Source organism: Symphalangus syndactylus, chromosome 5 (assembly GCF_028878055.3).
Source record: "Symphalangus syndactylus isolate Jambi chromosome 5, NHGRI_mSymSyn1-v2.1_pri, whole genome shotgun sequence".
Classification (NCBI taxonomy): Eukaryota; Metazoa; Chordata; class Mammalia; order Primates; family Hylobatidae; genus Symphalangus; species Symphalangus syndactylus.
In genome coordinates, this window is record NC_072427.2 from 137,571,916 (window position 1) to 137,598,237 (window position 26,322).

Genomic DNA, 26,322 nt, shown 5'->3' on the forward strand with positions numbered 1-26,322 from the left:
TTGTTCCACTCCTTCCCCGACTCCACATTCCCTTGGAGCTTTGCTCCATTGGTTATTCACTACCCTACTACCCTAACCCCATCCTAGATCCTTCTTTCTAAGTTGTCAATATATTTTTGAATCTTCAATTAAAATTTAAAAATTTTTGATGGAAATCAGGCTTCCTTTCATCTTATTCTTTTGTTGTTTTTGTTTATTTTGTTTTTGAGACAAAGTCCCGCTCTGTTACCCAGGCGGAGTGCAGTGGCATGATCTCGGCTCACTGCAACCTCCGTCTCCCAGGTTTGAGTGATTCTCCTGCCTCAGCCTCCCGAGTAGCTGAAACTACAGGCATGAGTCACTATGCCTGGCTAATTTATTATATTTTTAGTAGAGACAGGGTTTCATCATGTTGGCCAGGCTGGTGTCAAATTCCTGAACTCAAGTAATCCGCCTGGGATTACAGGCATGAGCCACTGCACCTGGCCCCCTTCATCTTATTCTTTACTTTCCTAGTCATGCCTTCCCTTCATAATGTTCCTTTCTTTTATAGCAAATCCTTTCCTTAACACAGTGCTTGGTAGAGGGTGGATACTAAATAGTTATTAAATGACTGAGTGAATGAGGTGTGTATTAATAATATTTAGCTCTTTGAAAGTACTTCAGAGTTATTTGTTGAATCATCATTTGTAATGTAATATAAAAGAGATATTTCATTGAAATAGTTTCTCTTCTCTATTGCAATATTTCTTATTGTAATACCAAGGAATAAAATGTCTATCATAGGGTAAAGTGAAAATATCTTGGGTTTATCCTAGGTGTTTACCCTGAACAGCTAGCCATCTGAAGGCATGTCTCTGATAGAAGTGACTTTCTCCTGCACATCATTTGGATTCTGTGGCTAATCAGGAGTAATCGTGTCAAAGTCTGCTTGTCTCAATGCTCCACTTCTAAACTTTTGGCCTTATCCTATCTCTGAGCCAATATTAGGCAATTATACGCCAACTACCCTTCCTTATCCCCCCTACTCCCAACTGGAGCCAGACTTTATTTGTAACATCATTATTCCAACTTAGTCTCAGAATTAATCCTTTGTCACCATCCTCCTCACTTTCTTTTAGAGACTTCATCTCTAATTGTATTCCTTCCTTGGGGCCTTGTTTACTCCTCTGTGATATTCCTCATCACCTCTCCAGGTTTCTCCACCTTAACTCCTTGAAAATCTAGGCAATAAGCACAAGAAGTTCTTAAAATCTCATAGGGGCTGATGATGACCTGGCCATTTCTTAGGGATCTTGTAGACAGAGACTGTGAGCTAAAGTTACATTTCTGTGCTGTATTCCTGTGCACTCTCTCGTATCTGTGCAAGTTCTCCCCACCTTGCCTCTCTGTTGTGCAGTACAAGGAAGGAACAAAAGGAAATCAGCACATTCCTTTGCTCTGGTGATATTAAGTTATTCAAAATTTATTGGAGAGGCATCGTATGGTGACCCATGGTTAGGTCAGGGGGCTGAATCCATGTTAACACCAAACATTCTCCACAGAGGGAATTAGTATGTTTCATTCAAGTTTGCTATTATTTTGTCAAATATATGTAGATGCTCTTGTTACCACAATTTTAATATTTTTAAAAGCACTGCTACATTTATAGTGGTTTTAAAAATTATTTTATATTTCTTAAATTATCAGATTTTTTTTCCAGAGACGGGGTCTCACTACATTGCCTCAGCTGGCTTCCAACTCTCTGGCTCAAAAAATCCTCCTGCCTCAGCCTCCCAAGTAGCTGGAACTACAATGCCACTGTGCCCAGATGAATTATAAGATATTAAAAAGATTTCAGTGACACTTGATAGATAATTTTCTCTAAGTTTAAAAAGGTGTCCCACTACTTGGAAAGATTGGAAATGAAGACCTTAGGATCTTCTTAGAATTCACTAGTGAGGATACTTCTTTCTCAACTGAAGAGTAGAATACAGGGGATTCTTAGCTTAGTTACTATTTCAGGTTGCAAAACTTAAAATGTATGATGCATATTAGTAATTGTTTGTTCACAATGTTGACCTCTAAATGGTATTGTTTTAAGTACATGAATAATTAAATATACCAATCTTCTGCCTTTGTTTCTTGCCCCAGATTGCATATAGCATTTCAAATGGCTTTCAATGCTACTATTGTTCTTATCACCAACAAATTAAAATTATCTTAAAAACATGGTTAATATATCAAAACAGAAAAAAAGCAGTAGCATGTTAGTACAAAAACAAAGCACATTTTAAACTGTTTTTAAAGTAAGTGAAACATCTAATATTATGGGGTATGCCAGCAATTCTTCAGTATTTTCATATGTGTATATGAGGAAAATATTTATTTTGCATTCATAGTAATAATAACAATAATAATAGCTATCACATAATGACTATTTACTATATTTAAAGAACTCTATTAAAATAATCCTCAGGCCAGGATTATCGGCTTCAGTTTATCGAGGAGGTTTTTCTATATAACCTATGTTCCTAACCACTATCCTATATTGATTCACTACAAAGAAAGACAAAGAAAGAAAGAGCACTTCTAGATCAAGTTTTACCAGGAATGTGATGAAGATACAGACGTGGTTTAAAAATATCAGATGCATTGGAAACTTCTGTAGATTAATCTAAGGCTTAATTGTATTTAATAGGTTATTATCTTTTCAATGAATAATTTATGAGAATTTTTCATCTTTTCTTTAGCTTAAGTGTTTCCAATCATAGGATAATATAAGCTTTAGTGGAAATCAACTGATGATTAAAATATGGTGGAACTATCAAAACTGGAGGTCTATACCCGAAACAAAACAACATAATATAAAAGCATTTTCTCATCTGTGTGCCTGTCACATTGCAATTTTTAAATTCAGGTTAGCCATCATGAAAAGGGTCTGTTTATAAAACAATAGTGTATAATAAAAGCACTTGCGATATGATTTGTTGTGTGCCTCAGTTAAATGGTAGAATGAATAATGGCTGAGGAGTGATGTCAGCAAGATGGGGCAGAATAGGAGGTCACCTACTTCTATCTCCTTACAACAAGAATTCTGCACCCATCCACAGGCAAAAGTCTCTTTGTGGGAGCCTTAGGATTTACATAGGATTTTAAAACCCTGGCAGACCTAGGAGGGTCATTTTGAGAGTGCAGACCTGCACCACGGTGGGAGACCTGCTGGTCATGGTCATTGGTTCAAGCCTGGAAACAACCCCATCCCCCAAAGAATTTGGCTACAGCCCTGTTTAGACTTGACCCTACAACCAAAACTATTTTCCAAGAAGTCTTGTAGGAATCATACACATTGGTGCCTTTAAAGAAAGGTTTCTATGGGCACCAACACTGGTCTCCACAGTGGAACCCAAAGTTACCCTATAAGTTGGCTCCAGCCCTCTTCAGTTGTGGTCCCAGCTTAGTACTGCTCACATGAGGAGACTAACCCATCTGAGCCTCCTGTCTTGGCTACAGTCTCTCTCTGCCACAGCCTGAGAGATATCCCACCCACACAGAGGACTGCTGGGAGACTCATCTATCTGAGTCACAGAATAGTGTCTGTCCCACAGCAAATCCTGAAGGGGCTCAATCTCAGCTCAAGTCTCTCTCATTGCAGTCAGGAAACTATCCCAAAGGAATAAAAATCTGCTGGAAGACTTGCCCAGCTGACCCTCTGAGAGAGGTTTCTGGCCTTCATTCCACAGCAGATGCTAAAAAGGCCCTATCTTGTTTCCAGCTCCTCTCTGCCACAACCTTGTAGTAATTTTGCCCATGTATAGAGAATTGCTGTGAGACGAGCCGGTCTAAGCCACTAAAGCAGGCCTGCCAGCATGTGTTCCAGGTTTGAAAAAATGAGCATGTTCCTGAGAAAATCTCAACAACCAGCCGACACTACCTCTGCCACACCAGGGAGTTTAATTAGTGCTCCCTGTGGCCTCAAAGCCCACCCTCAGACCTTACCCAGAAAGGGAGGAAAATCTCAACCATGTGTTTCTTAGTTTTTTTTTAAATTTCCATAGATTATTGGGGAACAGGTGGTTATATGAGTAAGTTCTTTAGTGATGATTTGTGAGATTTTGGTGCACCCATCACCTGAGCGGTACGCACTGCACCCTATTTGTAGTCTTTTATCCCTCAGCCCATTCCCACCCTTTCCTGCTGAGTCCTCAAAGCCCATTGTGTCATTCTTATGTCTTTGCATTTTCATAGCTTAGCTCCCACTTATGAGTGAGAACATACCGTGCTTGGTTTTCCATTCCTGAGTTACTTCACTTAGAATAATAGTCTCCAATCCCATCCAGGTCGCTGTGAATGCCATTAATTCATTTCTTTTTATGACTGAGTAGCATTGTATCATATATATATACATATGCACGATATATGTATACATATCACAGTTTCTTTATCCATTCGTTGATTGATGGGCATTTGGGTTGGTTCCACGTTTTTGCAATTGCAAATTGTGCTGTTATAAACGTGTGTACAAGTATCTTTTTTTGTATAATGACTTCTTTTTCTCTGGATAGATACCCAGCAGGGGGATTGCTGGATTAAATGGTAGTTCTACTTTTAGTTCTTTAAGGAATCTCTACACTGTTTTCCAAGGTGGTTGTATTAGTTTGCATTCCCACCAGCAGTATAGAAGTGCTTCCTGTTCACTGCATCCACGCCAACATCTACTATTTTTTGATTTTTTGATTATGGCCCTTCTTGCAGAAGTAAGGTAGTATCACATTGTGATTTTGATTTGCATTTTCCTGATTATTAGTGATGTTGAGCTTTTTTTCATATGTTTGTTGGCCATTGGCATATCTTCTTTTGAGAATTGTCTATTCGTGTCATTAGCCCAATTTTTGATGGGATTGTTTTTTTCTTACTGATTTGTTTGAGTTTGTTGTAGATTCTGGATATTAGTCCTTGGTCAGATGTACAGATTGTGAAGATTTTCTCCCAGTCTGTGGGTTGTCTGTTTACTCTGATGACTGTTCCTTTTGCCATGCAAAGCTCTTTAGTTTAATTAAGTCCCAGCTATTTATCTTTGTTTTTATCACATTTGCTTTTGGGATCTTGTTCATGAAATGGCCTACCCCAATGTCTAGAAGGGCTTTTCCAATGTTATCTTTTAGAATTTTTATAGTTTCAGGTCTTAGATTTAAGTCTTTAATCCATCTTGAGTTTATTTTTATATAAGGTGAGAGATGAGGATCCAGTTTCAATCTCCTACATGTGGCTAGCCAATTATCCCAGCACCATTTGTTGAAAGGGTGTCCTTTCCCCACTTTATGTTTTTGTTTGCTTAGTCGAAGATCAGTTGGCTGTAAGAATTCGAGTTTACTTCTGGGTTCTCTGTTCTATTGTCTATGTGTCTATTTTTATACAAGTACTATGCTGCTTTGGTGACTATGGCCTTATAGTTTGAAATCAGGTAATGTGATGTCTCCAGATTTGTTCTTTTTGCTTAGTCTTGTTTTGACTATGTGGGCTCTTTTTTGGTTCCATACAGATTTTAGAATTGTTTTCTCTAATTCTGTGAAGAATGATATTTGTATTTTGATGGGGATTGCATTGAATTTGTAGATTGCTTTTGGCAGTATGGTCATTTTTATAATATTGATTCTACCCATCCATGAGCATGGGATGTGTTTCCATTTGTTTGTGTCATCTATGACTTATTTCAGCAGTGTTTTCTAGTTTTCCTTGTAGAGGTCTTTCACCTCCTTAGTTAGGTATATTCCTGAGTATTTTGGGCTTTTATTTTGCAGCTATTGTAAAAGGGGTTGAGTTCTCGATTTGATTCTCAGCTTGGTTGCTGTTGGTGTTTGGAAGAACTACTGATTTGTGTACACTAATTTTGTATCTTGAAATTTTGGTGAATTCTTCTATCAGTTCTAGCAACTTTCTGGAGGAATCTTTGATATTTTCTAGGTAAACAATCATATCATCAGCAAACAGCAACAGTTTGACTTCCTCTACCGATTTGGATGCCTTTTATTTCCTTCTCTTGTCTGATTGCTCTGGCTAGGACTTCCAGAACTTTGTTAAAGAGGAGTGATGAGAGTGGGCATCCTTGTCTCATCCTAGTTCTGAGAGAAAACGCTTTCAACTTTTCTCCATTCAGTATTATGTTGGCTGTGGGTTTGTCATAGATGGCTTTTATTACACTGAGGTATGCCCCTTCTATGCTGATTTTCCTGAGAATTTTAATCATAAAGTGATGCTGGATTTTGTTGAGTGTTTTTTCTGCATCTATTGAAATGGTCATATGATTTTTGTATTTAATTCTGTTTATGTGGTGTATCACATTTATCAACTCGCTTATGTTAAACCATCCCTGCATTCCTTGTATGAAACCCACTTGATCATGGTGGATTATCTTTTTGACATGTTGTTGGATTCAGTTAGCTAGTATTTTGTTAATGACTTTAGCATGTATGTTCATCAGGGATATTGGTCTGTAGTTTCCTTTTTTGGTTGTATCTTTTCCTGGTTTTGGTTTTAGGGTGCTACTGGCTTCATAGAATGATTTAGGGAGGGTTCCTTCTTTCTCTATCTTGTGGAATATTATCAATAGGATTGGTACCAATTCTTCTTTCAATGTCTAGTAAAATTCTGCTGTGACTCCATCTGATCCTGGCCTTTTTTTTGTTGTTGGTAATTTTTAAATTACCATTTCAAGCTTGCTGCTTGTAATTGGTCTGTTCAGGGATTATAAATCCTTCTGATTTAAGGTAGGAGAGTTGTATCTTTCCAGGAATTTATTCATCAATTCCAGGTTTTCTAGTTTATGTGCATTGAGGCGTTCATAGTAGCCTTGAATGATCTTTTGTATTTCTGTAGTGTCAGTTGTAATATCCCCCATTTTGTTTCTTATTGAGCTCATTTGGATTTTCTCTCTTCTTTTCTTGGTTAATCTTGCTAACGGCCTATCAATTTCATTTATATTTTCGAAGAACCAGCTTTTTGTTTCATTTATCTTTTGTATTGTTTTTTTGTTGGTTTCAATTTCATTTAGTTCTGCTCTGATCTTAGTTATTTCTTTTCTTCTGTTGGGTTTGGGTTTGGTTTGTTCTTGTTTCTCTAGTTCCTCGAGGTGTGACCTTAGATTGTTTGTGTTCTTTCAGACTTTTTGATGTAGATGTTAAATTTTCATATTGATTTCCTTTTTGACCCTATAATCATTCAGGAGTAGGTTATTTAATCTCCACGTATTTGCTTGGTTTTGAAGTTTCCTTTTGGAGTTCATTTTCAGTTTTATTCCACTGTGGTTTGAGACAGTGTTTGATATAATTTCCATTTTCTTAAATTTATTGAGGCTCATTTTGTAGCCTATCATATGGTCTATCTTGGAGAAAGTTTCACATGCTGTTGAATAGAATGCATATTCTGTGGTTGTTGGATGGAATGTTCTGTGTATGTATATATGTTGTCTGTTTATTCCAGAGTATAGTTTAAATCCATTGTTTCTCTGTTGACTTTCTGTCTTGATGACCTGTCTTGTGGTCTTAGTAGAGTATTGAAGTCCCCCACTGTTATTGTGTTGCTGTCTAGACCTCATTTCTTAGGTCTGTTAGTAATTGTTTTATAACTTTGGGAGCTCCATTGTTAGATGCATGTATGTTCAGGGTTGTGAGAGTTTCCTGTTGGACAAGGACTTTTATCATTATATACTATCCCTCTTTGTCTCTTTAAACTACTGTTGCTTTAAAGTTTGTTTTGTCTGATATAAGAATAGCTCACCCTACTCACTTTTGGTGTCCATTTGCATGAAATGCCCTTTTCCAGACCTTTACCTTAAGTTTATGTGAGTCTTTATGTGTTAAGTGAGTCTCTTGAAGGCAACAGATAGTGAGTTGGGGAATTCTTATCCATTCTGCAATTCTGTATCTTTTAAGTGGAGCATTTAGGCTGTTTACATTCAATGTTAGTATTGAGAGGTGAGGTGCCATTCTATCATTGTGCTATTTGTTGCCTGTATACCTTGGTTTTTTGTTTTTGGATTTGTTTATTAAACTGTATTTTTGTTTTATAGGTCCGGTGAGGTTTATGCTTTAAAGAGGTTCTGTTTTGATGTGTTTCCAGGATTTGTTTCATGATTTAGAGCCCCTTTTAGCAGTTCTTGTAGTGGTGGCTTGATTCTCTGAGCGTTTGTTTGTCTGTATCTTTCCTTCATATATGAAGCTTAGTTTCACTGGATACAAAATTCTTGGCTGATAATTGTTTCGTTTGAGGGGGCTGAGGATAGGGCCCCAATCCTTTCTAGTTTGTAGGGTTTCTGCTGAGAAATCTGCTGTTAGTCTGATAGGTTTTTCTTTATGGGTTGCCTGGTGCTTTTGTATCACAGCTCTTAAGATTCTTTTCTTTGTCTTAACTTTATAACCTGATGACAATATGCCTAGGCAATGATCTTTATGCAATACATTTCCCAGGTGTTCTTTGTGCTTCTTGTATTTGGATCTCTAGGTCTCTAGCAAGGCTGGGGAAGTTTTCCTTGATTATTCCCCCAAATATGTTTTCCAAACTTTTACATTTATCTTATTCCTCAGGAACACCAATTATTCTTAGGTTTGGTCATTTAACATAATACCAGACTTCTTGGAGGCTTTGTTCATATTTTCTTGTTCTTTTTTCTTTGTCTTTGTTGGATTGAGTTAAAATTAAAAGACTTTGTTTTCAAGCTCTGAATTTCTTTCTTTTACTTGTTCAATTCTATTGCTGAAAATTTCCAGAGCATTTTGCATCCCTATACATGTGTTCACTGTTTCCTGAAGTTTTTATTATTTTTTATTTATGCTGTCTGTTTCATTGAATATTTCTCCCTTCACTTCTTTTTTTTTTTTTTTTTTGAGACGGAGTCTCGCTCTGTCGCCCAGGCTGGAGTGCAGTGGCGCGATCTCGGCTCACTGCAAACTCCGTCTCCCGGGTTCACGCCATTCTCCTGCCTCAGCCTCTCCGAGTAGCTGGGACTACAGGCGCCCGCCACCACGCCCGGCTAATTTTTTGTATTTTTAGTAGAGACGGGGTTTCACCATGGTCTCGATCTCCTGACCTCGGGATCCGCCCGCCTCGGCCTCCCAAAGTGCTGGGATTACAGGCGTGAGCCACCGCGCCCGGCCCCTCCCTTCACTTCTTATAGCATTGTTTTAATTTCCTTATTTTGGGCTTTGCCTTTCTCTGGGGCCTCCCTGGTTAGCTTAATAACTCACCCCCTGAATTCTTTTTCAGTTAAATCAGGGATTTCTTCTTGGTTTGGATCCATTAATGGTGAACTAATATGACTTTTGGGGGTTGTTAAAGACCCTGGTTTTGTCACACCACCAGAGTCAGTTTTCTGGTTCCTTCTCATTTGGGTAGGCTCTGTCAGAGGAAAGGTCTAGCGCTGAAGGCTATTGTTCAGATTATTTTGTCCCATGGGGTATTTCCTTGATATAGTACTCTCCCCCTTTTCCTATGGATGTGACTTCCTGAGAGGTGAGCCACAGTGATTGCTATCTCTCTTCTGGATCTAGCCACCCATCAAGTCTACCAGCCTCTAGGCTGGCAGTAGGGGTTGTCTGCAGAGTCCTGTGATGTGAACCATCTATATGTTTCTTAGCCATGGATACCAGCACAGTATTTGGGGTGTGTCCTGTGTCCTGCAGGAGCAATCTGCTTCCTTCAGAGGGCCTGTGGGTCCTTTTGAGTTTCCTGATTTATTCCTGCAGTCATTCTGGAGCAAAAATTCATGATGCAAGCCTCCACATGCTGCCCTGCCAATTGGAGTTGGAGCTCCAATCTAGTCCTGCCTCCTGTCCACCAAGATACCCAGCCCTCTCAACCATGTGTTTCTACCAAGCATAGAGGTTGGTCCATTCATCCCAATCCACTCAACCTAAATGCCACTCCTTGAATTCTATCCCAGGGCTGAACTCAAATAATACATTCCTCTGGCCAAAAAACAAGCCCTATGGTTCGTCCTGATAGGAGGTGATTGCGGTGCCCATCCAGAAGTTTATCCTAACTGCAGAACTCTGCCAGTGGTCTTGCCATACAGCAGAACCTAGCCAGTTCCCCTACACAAATTCAAAGCAAAGGTAGCAGCCCAACCGTCTAGAGAACCTGAAAGCAAGCTCTGCCTGCCCAAGGTTACTACCAGCTGACCCATCCAGAAACATAGGCTAGACTAAGTAGAGAAGGTCTATCACTGTCAAAGAACACTTGTAAAGGCCAGAAAAGTTGGCTGCCTTCACAAATGAACAAACACCAATGCAAGGACACAGGTTTACAAAAACCCAGGTAATCATGGCATCTCAAAAAGAAACCAAAAATGCTCCAACAATGATGCCCAAAGAAAGGGATATCTAAGAAATGACAGAAAAATAATTCAGAATAACTCTGTAAAATAATTCAATGAACTCCAAGAATATATGGGCAAAAAGTAAAATTTGGAAAACAATACATGAACAAAATGAGAAGTTTGAGAAAGAAATAGAAATGATTTTAAAACCCCAAAAAGAAATCATAGAGAAGAATAATATAATGACTGCACTGAAAAAATGCAATAGAAACTTTCAACAGCCAGTGAAATCACACTGAAGAATCAGTGAGTGTGAAGACAGAACATTTGAAATTATCCAAGCAGAGGAGCAAAAAGAAAAAAAAGGAAGGAGGAAAATTTATGGGAATGTTGGTACACCATCAAGAGACCCAAGCCATGAGTAAAAGGAATTAAATACAGAGAGGAGGAATACAAGGGTCACAAAGCATATTTAAAGAAATAATGGATGATAAGTTCCCTAATAATGAGGAAAAAAGCTAACATCCAAATATAGAACCGCAGAAATCTCCAATCAAATTCAGAAGTCAACACAATATATAAGAATCAAACTATTAAAAAAATCAAAGAAAAAATTCTGAGAGCAGCAAAAGGAGTCCCAATTCAACTACCAGAAAACTTCTTAGCAGAAACCCTTCAGTCTAGGAGAGAGTGGGATGATATAGTAGAAGTGCTGAAAGAAGAAAAAGCCTACCAACCAAGACTATTTTACTCAGAAAATTTATCTTTCAAAAATAAGGAAGAAATGAAAACTTTCCCAGACAAACCATGCTATGGGAGTTAATCATCACTAGGCTTGCATTACAGAAATTACTAAAGGGAGTTCTTTAAACTGAAAGAAAAATTTGTTAGCTAATAACATGAAACTTATGAAAGCATGAAATCCAATGGTACAAATAATACCAAACAACATTCAGATACTCTTAAGACTATAATGGTGGTGTGTAAAGTAATATTATCCCAGGCACAAAGACAAAATTATTAATAAGAACTATAGCTAAAATAAACTGTCAAGGAATACATATTACAAAATAATATATATTCAGACATAAAGAACATAAAATGGTGTGTGAGGAGAAAAATATCCTCACTAGCAATTCTCTAGACTAACAATGAACTTTCCAAAAAGGATATCAAGAGAATAATTCCATTTGCAATAGCTACAAAAAATATTTAGGAACAAATTTAACAAAGAGGCAAAAAACCTGTACACTGAAAAATATAAAACATTAATGGAAAAAAACTGAAGAAAACACAAATACATGGAAAGATAGCCTGTATTCATGGATTGGAATAATTAATATTCTTAAAATGTCCATATTTCCCAAAAGTGATCTACAGATTCAGTGCAAACCCTATCAGAATTCCAAATTCATTTCTCATAGATAAAGAAAAAAAGGAATCCTAAAATTCATATGGAACCACAAAAAACTCCAAATTGCCAAGGCCATCGTGAGCAAAAAGAACAAACCCTGAGGCGTCATACTACCTGATTTCAAACTATACAACAAAATGATAGTAATTAAACAGCTAGTACTGGTGTACAAATAAATATATCAACCCAATGGAACAGATTAGCGAGCCCAAGAACCCCCACATGTACAGTCAATTGATCAACAAGAGTGACAATAACATACGATGAGAAAAGGACAGCCTCTTTAATTAATGGTGTTGGAAAAACTGGGTACTCACATGCAAAAGAATAAAATTGAACCCTTATCTCACACCATACATAAAAATCAACTCAAAATGAGTTAAAGACTTACATATAAGATCTTAAACTGTAAAACTATGAGAAGAAAAGTCAGAGAAAAATCTACATGACATTGGTCTGGGAAATGATTTTTTAGATTTGATCCCAAAGCACAGACAACAAATGCAAAGATAGACAAATGGGATTACATCAAAATGAAAAGCTTCTGCACAGCAAAAGAAACAATAAACAATGCAAAGAGACAACCTATAGAATGGAAAAAATATTTGCAAGCCATATATCTGATAAGGAATTAATATCCAATTATATAAGGAACTCAACTCTACAGAAAGAAAACAATTCAATTAAGAAGTGGGTCAAGAAACCCAGATAGACATACTTCAAAAGAAGACCTATGAATGGCTAACAGATACATAAAAAAATGCTCAACATCACTAATTATTAGGCAGATGCATTAAAATTACAACGAGACATCACCTTACACCTGTTAGAATAGCTATTATCAAAAAGACAAAAGACAATTATTGACAAGAATGTGGAGAAAAGGGAACTCTTGTCACTGTTAGTGGGAATGTAAATTAGTACAACCATTTTTAAAAACAGTATGGAAGTTTCTCAGAAACTAAAAACAAGATTGCCATATAAGCCAGCAACCCCATTTCTGGGCATTTACATGAAAGATTTGAAACCAGTATGTTGAAAAGATGTCTGCACTCTCATATTTATTGCAGCACTATTCACAATAGCTATGTTATGAAATCAACCCAAGTGTCCATCAAGTAATGAACACATAAAGAAAATGTGGTATTTGTGTACAATGGAATATTATTAAGCCTTAAAAGAAAAGAAATTCTGTCACTTACAATAATATGAATAGAACTGGAGAATATTATGCTAAGTAAAATAAGCCAAACACAGGAAGACAGATACTGCATGTTCTCACGTATATGTGGAATCTAAAACAATTGAACTCATAGAAACAGAGAGTAGAATGGCAGTTAACAAAGGCTAGAGGTGTGGGAAATGGGGAAGTGATGGTCAAAGGTTACAAAGCCTAGTTAGACAAGAGAAATATGGGTTTTTTGGAGATCAATAGCACAGCATGCAGAATATCACTAATAATTGAGTACTGTACATTTCAGTATCACTAAGAGCAAGTTTATAATGTTTTAATCACGAATAGTTGAATATTGGAGGTGATATGTTAATTAGCTTAATTTAATCATTCCACATTGTGTTAAAAAATCATAGTATCACTTTTGTATTTATGTCCCCCATACATATATACAACTATAATTTGTCAATATCCAATATAAAATAAATGGTAGAATAATCTTTCCAACGTGTGTGTGTGTTGGTTGTTAATATAAAGGTGGAATAATTTCAGGTCTTTATGATTTAAATTCGCATGGTCTCGTACTTCATTTCACATCAATTTAAGCCAGTAACAAGAATCTTATGATAAATAGGTGATTTTCAATAATTATTTTCTAAAAATAAGTTTAAAAATCTAACCACCGTGTGTCTAGCACTTTGCATGATTGTAAGAGGGCACAAAAAGGAGATCAAAATAGCTTCTGCCTTCAAAGAAGTAACAAATTCACTGGTATAATAACCTTGTTATATGTATATATGTTAATAACATATATATATAAAACATGTTATACACATATATGTTAATAACATATATATATAAAACATGTTATACATATTTAATCTTTGACTTGACGAAGTTATCAACTGGACAGAAGTCACAGTCTAGTAGATATAATTCTTTTTCTAACTCAATACATACAAACTAAATTTCTTCTAAAAATTCAGCATTCTAATTAGATCCCAGATTTTGTCACTGAAGCATCTGGTGAAGTTGGGCAAGTTTTTCTATTTCTCTATTTTAATAACATGTAAGAAGTAAGGTTTTAAACTTCATTTATTTTTTAGAAGGTACTAAATACCAAACGCTGATGAGTTGTTTATGAGCTAGCAGGCAAACTCTTTGTTTTTCTTTTTTGTTTTTTGGTTTTTTTTCAAATTGCTTTGAACTGCCTTAAATGATTCCAAATATCCTGATACTCAGCCTCTATTCCCAGATGCTGAAAAAAAATTGTACAAATAAGAGAAGATGAACTATCCATTGTTAGTGATTATTGAGAAACTATACAAAACAGATAAAATACTGGAATATTAAATTCATGTATTTTTCTTACTACAGGAAGAAGACAGATTGAAAAAGAAGAATCTATTAATTTAGAGGTAAAATATAACCATTTTCTACCTATATACCTTAGATGCTTATCTTTATCCTGTACCACTAAACAGTTTTATCATGGTTTAAAGAAATATATAGGTATGCGACATGAGCGTGTCACTAACCTGAGAATGAATGTGTCAATAATGTGAATATGCTGGATTAAATAACCAAGATTAAGAGGGACTGGAATGATGAACTGTATCCAACAAGGTTAAAAATGATAGATTGAAGATAGATTGAATGTCAGTTTCTTCTTTTGGGTGTAGAAAACTCACTTTGCAAATTCAGAATATAAAAAAAAGTTGGCTTAGCAATAGCACTTGGGAAAATTTAAAGAGTTATGAATGAGTATAGGTTCAATACATGTATATGCCAGAGATTACTAGCTGCACCCTACAGTATGGTTATCTATCTATCTATCTATCTATCTATCTATCTATGTATCTGTCTATCTATCTATCTAATCATTTATCTATCTGTCATATGTACAAGAAGCCCACTTTAAATGTAAAGACAAAAATAGGTTAAGAATAAAAGAATAGAAAAGCTATACCATGCAAGTATTAATCAAAAGAAAGCTGAATTATCTATATAACTACCTGGAAAAGTATTTTGGAGGGCAAAAAATACTACTAGAAATAAAGATTTCATTTTATAATGATGACAGGGTTAATTAATCAAGAAGACACAATCTTACATATGCATGCAAGAGTGACAAATAAAAAATTAGAGGCCAGGCGCGGTGGCTCACGCCTGTAATCCCAGCACTTCGGGAGGCCGAGGCAGGAGGATCACGAGGTCAGGAGATCGAGACCATCCTGGCTGACACGGTGAAACCCCGTCTCTACTAAAAATACAAAAAAAATTAGCCGGGCGAGGTGGCGGGCGCCTATAGTCGCAGCTACGCGGGAGGCTGAGGCAGGAGAATGGCGTGAAACCCGGGAGGCAGAGCTTGCAGTGAGCCGAGATCGCGCCACTGCACTCCAGCCTGGGCGACAGAGAGACTCTGTCTCAAAAACAAAGAAAAAAAGGAGAGATTTTAATACCTTTCTCTTAATAATTCGTAGAACTAGTATACAGAGAATTAGTAAGTCTATAAAAGACCTGAACAACATAATCAATGTGACTTAATTGACTTTCATAGAACCCTCTGTTTAACAACAGATGAACTCATATCCTTCTCAATCGGACATGGGATATTTACCAAATGTGTCATGCCTGGGACATAAAACAAGTTTCAATATATTTTTAAAAATTAAGGTGCCGGGCACGCGGGCTCATGCCTGTAATCCTAGCACTTTGGGAGGCCGTGGTGGGGGGATCACGAGGTCAGGAGATGGAGACCATCCTGGCTAACACAGTGAAACCCCGTCTCTACTAAAATTACAATAAATTAGCCGGGCATGGTGGTGGGCGCCTGTAGTCCCAGCTACTTTGGGAGGCTGAGGCAGGAGAATGGCGTGAACCCGGGAGGCAGAGCTTGCAGTCAGCCAAGATCACGCCACTGCACTCCAGCCTGGGCGACAGAGCGAGACTCCGTCTCAAAAAAAAAAAAAAAAATTAAAATCATACAAAGTATGTTCTTTGACCATAATGTAATTATTAGATATTAATAACAGATACATCTCTGGAAATTTTCCAAATACTTGAAAATGAAACAGCATGTGTCTGAATAATCCAAAGACAAAGAAAAAATCAGAAGGGAAATTAGAAGAATTATAAACTGAAAGAAAATGAAAATATACCATACGAAAATATTGGGAAAACAGCTAAAGCATTACTCAGAAAAAAATTATAACACTGATTACCTATGTGATAAAAGATGAAACATCTCAAATTGGCCTTAGCTTCTGTCTTAAGAAATTAGAATGAGATTAAAATCTTTAGCTTTTTTTGTTTGTTTGTAGAGTTTGTCTGCTTGGAGCAAATTCTTTGTGTTTTTTTATTAGAATATGTATTTCTTTCTCCTTTGCTGCTGAGGATATTTTCTCTGGTGGTAGAATTCCAAACTGACAGTTCTTTCCTTTTTTCCCGACATTTTAAAGACGTTCCACTGTCTTCCACCTTCTGCTGTTTCTCCATACTCCATATTCTCTAGACTACATTATTTCATTGTTCCTCCATATACCATATGTTGTTTTTCTCTGTTTCAAGATATTTTTAGATTGTCTTTGGTTTTCAGCAGTTTTATGACAATGTGTCATATATAATTAAATAATATATAATTAAATTTATGTCTTTCACTAAGTTTCTGGCTATCAATTCTTCAAATATTTTTCTGCCCCAATCTCTTTCTTCTGTCTTTCTTGGATTCCAAAGGCACAAATGTAAGATCTTTAGATATTTTCCAACAGACTCCCAATCTTCTGTCCTCTTTTATTTCAATCTTTTTTCCTCTAGGTTCTTTAGCTTGGATAATTTCTATGAGTCTATCTTCAAGTTCACTGTCATCTTCATTCTTCTCTTGAGTCCATCCAGCAAGATTGGTCATTTTAGGTATTTTATTTTTCAGTCTTTAAATGTACATTTGTTTTGTCATTTTTAGTTCTTGCCAATAATTCCTAACATTTCATTAATTTCAAGTGTGTTTTTTTCTTACCTCATGGAGGATAGTTATTATAGCTGCTTTAAAATGTTGCCCAATAGCTCCAAAATCTGGATCACTTCAGAGTGTATCTATTGTCTTTTCAACTGAGGATTGTTCATATTTTCCTGGGTATTATATAAGCAATTTTGAGTTGTATTGTGGATATTTTTAATGTTATGTTGTGGAAACTCTGTGCTGTTGAATCTTCTGGAGAAAGTTGACATTTTAAAGTAGGCAATCAATCTAGTTATATTAGGAATATAAATTCTGTTCTAACTTTTGTTTTCTGGTGTTCAAATCTCAGTTCAATTTGCAAAGGCTTTTTGGTTCTGATATAAGTGTGTCCTGCTCAATAGCAGCTCAGGGGTTAGGCTGAGAATTGTGTAGATTGATACACAGTTAGTGCACACCCTTCTGTCTTTTATCAGGGACTTTCCTATAGTCTCTGGCAAACACAGGCCACGTTTCTTGGTTCTTTCAGTCAGAAACACAAAGTTTCTGTTGGAGATTTTGCTGTCAAAGCTGCCACTACCATCTTGCTGCTCTGCAACTAGGGTCCAACCTCAGGGCACAGCTCTACAGGCACATAAGTTAAAAAAGAAAAAAAAAATGGAAAGAAAGCGTCCTTATGTGGGTAAAATCTCCAAGTTCTGATTTCCTTTCACAATTTGCCTCCTTTTATTTATTTTTAAGGTGTCTTATATAGTTTTAAAAAATATATTTTCATAAATTATAGTTGTAATCAGTAGGAGGGATGGGCTGTGGTGGTCTTATGCCACATGCCACAACCGGAAGAGCTAATTTTAATTCTCAGCACATACATAATAGCCTATTATAATCAGCCTGTCAGAGGTTTCACATTACACTTAATATCTTTTGCTCTTTATCCTCTTTCATTTAGCTAGGGGATGCCTCCGCTATAGAGGGTGTGCCATGTACAATGTAGCCACTATCCTTGGGGATATTTCATGGATACATAAGAAGATGCTCAGGTCTCTGGCTGGAAATTGTTTTTAATGAGCCAGGCAAACATTTGAAGAGTCTTTCTGGGCAGTATCTGGCAAGAACAGGTATAGCCTAGAGGTACATAGCAGAAAAATAGACTGCTAATGCTATAATACAATCTAGAATCAAAAATAAGGGCTCATAATTGTGAAGGCTTTAGATTTCAGCCCTTAGTTATGAGATCTTAGAAAAACATTTAAACTTGCTGAATTTCAGTTCATTATTTTGTGAATATGCGTACAAAATTTTCTCTCTTTTGGTGAAACATATATAAAAGTGACAGTTCTTGGCATACATGGTATAGGCAAAAAAGCTTTTCATGATATTCATAGAAAGCAAGTGAAACTGAAGATAAAAAACCTGGAAAAGTCAGAGAGTCTATAGTTTGTATAGAAGTCACACAGCAAGGAAGGAATGTATCACGTGTTTATTTGCAGGATTCCAATGAGTTGAATGATAGGTGACACTTTTTTGAGGTAATCTCTGTGTATGCACACTTACAAATTTTTACAAGGACAAGTAACTGAGATAGGTGGTCAGTACAGGTAGACTGCTTCCTCAGATGGCAAAAATCTCCCCTGAAGGAAAACAGAATCCATAAAGCAGGAGAAAGAAGATTCTGCCACTCAGTAAGCTAAAGGGATGAGATAAAAGGACTTGAATGTTTTTGGGAAAATGAAGGCCTATCTGCAGTAGATTCGAGTTTTAACTCAGGAATTGCGTGACTCCCAGCATTTACATTTTAATATTTGCTGTTAATAAAAAGTATTTTAACTACTGGACAAAAATAAAATTTTTAAATCTCTGGAAATTATTTAATCCATTTTGTATTTTTTGCATATTCAAAATATAGTTCTAATGAAATGACTCTTTTAAAACAATTTTATAAAACAAAAATTTTCAGCTTTTTGCTATTCTCCTTAGGTATGTACTTGTTCATCAATCTTTAAAGTTCTTTATTGCTTCTTTTGTAGGTTAGAACTTTTTTAGGTCAGAATGTAAAATTGACGGAGATTTGGAGAAAGGGCAGAGATTAGGGTACAAGACTGTCAGAAAAGAACAGAGAGAGAATAAATGAAATTTTAGTCATGTGGTGACCTATCCATTGATGGCTATGTCATCTGGAGAGAAGGAAAGTGTTCAGGGTTTTTGAACATTAAAAATAAAAGCCCTCCATAAGAATTCACTTTATTTTTTAAGTGAGACGGATGTTAAGATCAAATATTTGACATTTGACCATCTTTAGTTTAGTGTCAAGTATTATAGGTAGCTGAATTCACAGATAAAACCTATTGATTTATAAATATAGCTTAAGCTTTTCTGGATTCACATTTTTCACATGATGTACACTTAAGCAAACATTTGCTTATTTAACAACTGTGTGTTAAGGGCATAATATTTTGCTAACCACTGTATTCAAAATATATTTTCCACAGTTTTTTATACTCAGCGAATTCTCAATACAATTGAAACTGCAGGATAAATTAAGATAATCCAAGTTTTAAGAGCTGAGATAAGGCAGTGAATATCAAATAGATGGTGTATATAGTAAAGTTTCCAAAGAAGAGAAAGGTCACTAGGAGCAGGAGTGACCCAGGAGCTTCAGGGAGGATGAGCAATTTGACCTAAGCCTAGAAGATTACATTGGATATAAACAGTAAATAGAAGGTAAATAGATGTATGATCTAGTCAGATAGAATGAGTCGTGTGTGTTTAGTTAACAATGAATGGTCCTTCTAGATATAAGACAAATTTTGTGTTGAGAGGTGAATATTAGAGGTAGGTTATAGCTAGATTGTATAGTACTATAAGGTATTAAGCTAAAAAATTTCAAATTTACAGAGACTCTGTTAAAAATTTTTATTGATATAGTAAAATGCAATCTTAGGATGTTTTGTGCAGGAGAGAATTAGAGAAGAAAACAAGCAAAGGAATATTATAGCAGCCAATCAAAGTAACCCATAGATGAATGAATAGAGAATGTTGAATAGGATTTTGAGAATAATAAAAGTAATCTAAAAGAAACTAAAAGGATTTGTTGATGATTATATATATGAGTAAAAGAATGAATTGAAATATAGAAAAAAAAGTAGAGCTACCATTTGATCCAGCAATCTCACTACTGGGTACCTACCCAGAGGAAAAGAAGGCATTATATGAAAGGCACTTGCACATGTATGTTTATTGCAGCACAATTTGCAATTGCAAAAATATGGAACCAGCATAGATGCCCATCAATGAACAAGTGAAAAAAAATGATATATATATGTTAGGAATATATATATATATATATATATATGTATATATATATATCACATTTAGGTGTGACCATTGAGTAATACTACCATGAGATATATCTCTATATATATAGATATATCTGTGTGTATGTAGATATATATACACATACACACACACACACACACACCATGGAATACTACTCAGCCATAAAAATGAATGAAATAATGGCATTGGCAGAAATCTGCATGGAGCTGGAGATCATTATTCTAAGTGAAGCAACTCAGGAATGGAAAACTAAACATTTTATGTTCTCATGTATAGGTGAGAGCTAAGCTATGAGGACACAAAGGAATAAGAATGATATAATGAACTTTAGGGACTTGGGGGGAACGGTGGGAAGTGGGTGTGAAATAAAAGACTACACATTGGTTACAGTGTACACTGCTTGGGTGACGAATTGCACCAAAATCTCAGAAATCACCACTAGGGAACTTTTCCATGCAGCCAAAAAGCACCTGTTCCCTAAAAAGTATTAAAATAATAAAAGAAAAGAAAATTAATTATAGAGAAGTTTTGATCAGGAATTACTTGATGATGGTGGAACAATTTATAGAAATATGTAATTCGGAATGAAAGATGGTTTCAGTGGTAAGCAGAGGACTATATTGTATAACTGTTCAGTTTAAAGAGATGGCAAGATACTGGACTGTAAATGCCCATCAGGCAGTTGGAAACATGTAAATGAAGGTCAGAGAAAGATTGAATGTAGAGATATAAATTTAGTAGTAATTCATATTATCTTTGAAGTTTCAAGACTGGATAAAATTTCTTAGGAAATTGGTTTCAAAAGTTAAAGCCCTGAATACTGGAAAATCTTCACATTTAAGAGCTAAGGGTAAAGCCAACATTTATTAAGCCACTACACATACATCTATCTTAAATTTACAAGAGCCAAGAAAGCCTCAGAAATAATGCTGTCCAAGTGGTTTAGAGAATGTGCAGACACAATTCGCTCGGTGCCAATGTCCAGTGAAGTTTCATGAAAAAGCTGGTAACAAAATGTTCAAAAAGGAAGGGCTGGTTAAAGGTGTTTGTTGGCTGTTAGAAAGAGGTCAGTGATAACAGGTTTTAGAACAATTAATGGTTTATTTCATTAAAAAATAATAGGTCATCTTTGAGGGTCAATGTTTCTTTGGCAAAAAAAGTCATGAAATGCAATAGAATATCCAGATCTGGACAGGTAATCTTCATTATCCTTTGCTTTGTATCTTATTCTTTGAAATGGTAGACCAATGTCAAAATGGGCCAACTCTGGAAGAACAATGTTTATTCATGGAATGGAGGAAAAACACATTTGATAAGATGATTGTTATTAGGAAATCATCCTTTATTTTAAAAACTGACATTTATTTAGATTGAAGTGCATCTAGGATGAAACAAAGACTAATTTCCTTTAAGAATCTAGATTTTAAAAAACAACAAAAAATTAAGACTATCAGAGGACTCAGCCAAGTTAATTTTAAAAAGATATGCCGAACATGTTGTTTTTAAATGTCAAACATTGCCATTGTCTGTGCTTTATTTTCACAACCCTCGACTGTTATCTTCACCAAGTCCAAGTGTTGTCTTTGTTCTACATCAAAGGCACCACAATTTACTTGGTGCCAAGTACCGAAATCACCACATTGTGTGTAGAGTGCCATTTGGGACATTAGGGTACTAGCCACTTGGGTTATTTTTTCAAAGTAGTCCATGAACCATTTGCACCAGAGAGCCTTCTGGAATGCTCATATTCTGCAGCAGGAGAGAGGAAAAAAGTCTAGAAATGAAAGAGACGGTAGAGGAATCCATGGGACCAAGAGATGCCTGTATTGTGCAGATGCAGATAGACCAATCTATACTTACAGAATCAAAATTACTAGGAGTGGCACCTAGAAATATGTATTTTAAAAACAAGAACCCCCAGGTTACACTCAGACACATTAAAAATGTAAAAGAAGAGTTTAAATAAAAAAATTAAAAGTAATACAGTTTTAGTGTGTGTGGGGGTTCTTGTTTGACTCTACTTCTCTCTCTCTCATGTTACTTTTCATATAGAAACTACTTTTCCCATCTTTTGTCTTATGAAAAGATTGAAGGTACCACATTTGAGTTCTCTTCTATCTTTCCTGACATTTCTTGCTCCTTGTTTTAAGAGCCTGAGAAAGTGTGGGTAGATTCAATGTCAGAAGAGAGCTTCATCCTATTGGTTATGTTTAGCACCTTCTGGAATGCGAATATTCTGGAGCAGGGAGAAGAGAGCAGCCTAGAAACTACACAGACTAGAAAAAAATCCATGAAGTCCGCAGAAAATGCATGAAGAGACATTGTATAAGTCAATGGAAGAGAGCGTTTTAAGGAAGGATACATGGAAAAGTGCTAAAGTTTTTAAAAATATTTCAAATCTAACTGTGTTTTATGTTTCTTTGTCATATAAACTGAAATCGTGTTTAAAAAAATCGTGGCCAAGCTTTTAAATACTTGCACTACTTCATCAGTCTCCGTGTGCTAGAGTGAATCATATTGTGATGCTTTGAAAGAGAAAGAATTTTAGCAATTTTATTTTAGCTTGTGATCTCACAGGAGAAAAGTAACTCTCAGAGCAAAGCTTCATAGATTTAATAAAAGATAAACAACACTTTTCATCAAAATATTAAACATAACAGAACTCTAGGCATAATGATTCATTTTAATATTAATATAAAATCAAGCACAATGTTAGTCTAATTATTTTGGTATGTGAACATACTAAAGGATCGACAAATAAATAACAATTAGCTAAAACTTGAAATTAGCAAATAAAATACGTTGAGAATTTATAGATGGATTTTTATGTCACTTATAGTAGAAAGTTGTTTTAAGCAGAAGAAACAAAATAATCATTTAAAGGAAGCTGTGGAAAATGCAATGCATAACTTTGCTGTGATGATTTTTGGAAGATGAAAACATCCTAGTCCTTAGTTTTTCACATGAGAAGTAGGTCAACATTATTTTATTTAACCAAGGCTTCACTGAGTACTTACTATATACTTGGCCCTATTCTGTACACCTTGGGTTATAGCAGTGGCACAGGGGAGGAAAGAAAATAAAGTAGAAAAGAAAGATTAAAAGTGACAAGAAAGAGGAGCAGTGTTGTAGTTTTACATTTGGGAGTCAGATAGGACTTTACTGAAAAGGTGACAGTAAAATACAAGCATTCGGGACATGTGAGATTGAGCCACGGAGAATATTGATCCATGAGCTTGGGAAGAACATTCTAGGTAAATGGAGTAGCAGATACAAAGGTCCTGGGGCGGCAACATGCCTGCCATATTCAAGGAACAGCAAAGAAGGCACTGAGGCTGGCGTGGCGTGACTGAGGGAGTCTGTGGTTGGAGATGAGATTAAGAGGTCAAGATGGCAGATTGACAGGGTCTCACAGGTCATTAACAAGCACCTTGGCTTTCACTGCAACTGATATGAGACTCCTTCCCCCAAAGGGATATGAAGAGAGGAATGACAGGATCTGACTTTCATTCTCAAAGGAACATTCAGGCTGCTAGATTAAAAAGAGATTATAAAGAAGGACAGAAGCAGGGACAACTGTTAAGAAACTACAGCAGTAATTCAAGTAAGAGATGCTGGTGACTTGAACCAAAAGTGCAAGCAGTGGAGGAGAAAGTTGGTGTGTTCCGGATTTATTTTGAAAGCGGAATGACAGAATTTGCTGGTAATGTGGATGTAGCTTGTGGGGAAGGAGAGGAGTCAAAATGACTCTAGGGTTTTAACCTGAGTAACTAGAGAATGAGGGTGCTATTTACTGAGATGAAAAAGGTGGCAAACGATGTAGGTTTAGAGGGGCAATCATGAGAAGTTTGGTGCATATTGAGTCTGAGAAACCTATTATACTAAAGGTGTTGATAGTCAGCTGTACATATAACTCTGGATTTCAAATGAGATTTCCAAGCTGGAATTGTAGATTTGGAAAAGAAAAACAAATAAGTAATGTTTAAAGCCATGAGGCTAGAGGTAGAAAAAGAGAAGAGGTCTAGGATTGAATTTTAAGGCACTAAAATCTTTCAATGTTAAGAGATTAGGGAGAAGAGAGGAACTAGCAAGTAAACTGAGAAGGCAGACTGAAACAAATATTACTACATCGTTAATAGCTCTTTTTGAGGGCATTGGTAATGTAGAAGTTCTCATGGCCCTAAGTGTTTTTTCACATTTTTAAGGGTCATTTGGTCATTTTCTGTTTACCTGTAACTTGGTCTCAATCTTAAACTCTTGCTCTTTCCCATTCACTCCTCTTATCCCTGCTTCATGCTTGCATCACATTCATTTTGAAGATCTTCATTGGTACTGTAATTTCATCTGAGTGTAAAGTGCATTTTTGAAAACTGTCAAAAGTAATTTGGTGATTCATCTGGTGAATGAAATGGGTGACTAGGTTGGTTAATACCGCTTTTGATAAAAAACTAGGAGTGACCATTGAGTAATATCACCAAGTTTACGGTGTGGTTTACATGCCCAGTCTAAAAGCAATTCCATCAGGTGTGCTCTAAAATGTTTTGAGCAGTGATAACATTACTGGAATAAATATATCATTTCTAAGAGGACTATGTTCAAGGCTAATTTTCATATATGAAATACATATATATGTTTTGTTAACTTGATTAACAATATTTCTTAATATTCTATTGTTTTATCATATATGTTTATATAGTTGCTTAAAGTCCATCAACATGCATGTAGCCATAAATAATGTCTAAGTGAATCTTCATTTTGCAATGTAAGGGTTTCTTAAAAAACTGCTATTCTCATTTAAGATGATTATCTAATGAAAAACAATGGAAAATAATTGTTTTAATTAGTAAAAGATTTGCAAGAAAATGTTAAAATATTTGCCCAGATACTACAAAAATTGCTGATAGTGAACACCAGAGGTTTACAAACATGCCTTCTTGGATGTCTGACTAATAATGAATTTGTAATGAACGTATTCTCTTCAAATTATGCCACTTATTTGTTCACCAAACAAATATTTATTGTTTTAATATGTTACGGATGCATGTCATATGGAGAAGAGTTTGCTCTTTTAGATCCTTCCAAATGTATCCTCAGAGATTTATATGCACAAAGAAGAGAGCAAAAATTGTGTTACTGACTTTCTCCACATCTGATATAGTCTCCTGGGAAGTTATACCACGTGGAGAACCCGTTTTGTCTAGGCTCAAGGAAGATTAAAATAGTTGGTGAGGTTTTATGTTTTCCTTCTATGTTTACTGCACCCCAACTCGGGTCATTAGTCACTCACCCTGTGACAAGAGAGGAAAGCTTCCTCTCTTGATGATATGGCCAAGTTACCATCATTGCCTCTGACTTGCCCCAACCTTAAGTGGCATGTAATAGAGAGTGGAACTTTTAGTTTTCTTTGGAGGCTAACTACAGATTTTGTTCTAGGTTCTGGGATGGGGAAACGGAAACAAAGATGGGGTTTCCATTCTCAAAACACTATTATTTTTTGAGGAGAAGGAAATATGCATAAGGAATTACATCACAATATAACTGTATGATGCTATAAACTCAATGTACAATGGGAGTTTGGGGGAGAACCCTAAGAGTTCTTGGTTTCAGGGAAGGTACTAGCTTGATGCAAAGAGATGGAGTGAATTCTCCACCAAGTTCAGCATGATGAGATAGTTGGAAATCATTGGGACCCCGTCTTTTTTCTTTTACCCTTCAATCCTCCAGCTAATCCTGCTTTTTCAGAGCCTTTTCCCTAGTCTTTTTCCTGACATTTTGAATAAAGTTTAATGTTCATTCTAGGACTTTCCTTGTGAAGTATTTTAGAGTCTTTACCCCAAGGATCACAATCATCCTGAGGCAAAAATATTGTAATTGGCTCATTGTTCCTTACTTAAACTTGGCTGAGATACCCATTCCTCTAGCTAATGTTGACACTAATTGCCCAAAGGAGGTAAGTGATTTCTGAATGTAGGCTTACATGTTTCTTATTATACACAATAAACTTACGATGTTTTTCATGTGTTTCACTAGTATGGTCAGCTTCATATCCTCGTAGGATATGACTAACTGCACCTTAGGCTTCTTGTCTGGAAACTTCTCACCTGATAAAAGAATAGAATTTCAGTGAGTTCAGTTGGAAAAAGCTCAGCACAGGAGAAATCAAACATTTAAAA

At 36.0% G+C, this 26,322-nt stretch overlaps 1 protein-coding gene across 3 annotated transcripts in view; it reads right to left on the reverse strand.

Moving 5' to 3' along the window:
- Nucleotides 1-26,322, reverse strand: part of PIK3C2G (phosphatidylinositol-4-phosphate 3-kinase catalytic subunit type 2 gamma) — a 403,358-nt gene that overhangs the window by 17,758 nt on the left and 359,278 nt on the right. For all 3 annotated transcript variants that reach the window (XM_055280504.2, XM_055280503.2, XM_055280500.2), the window contains one exon: nt 26,156-26,250. In XM_055280504.2, the coding sequence (XP_055136479.2) occupies nt 26,156-26,250 (95 nt within the window). The remainder of the gene's footprint in view (nt 1-26,155; nt 26,251-26,322) is intronic.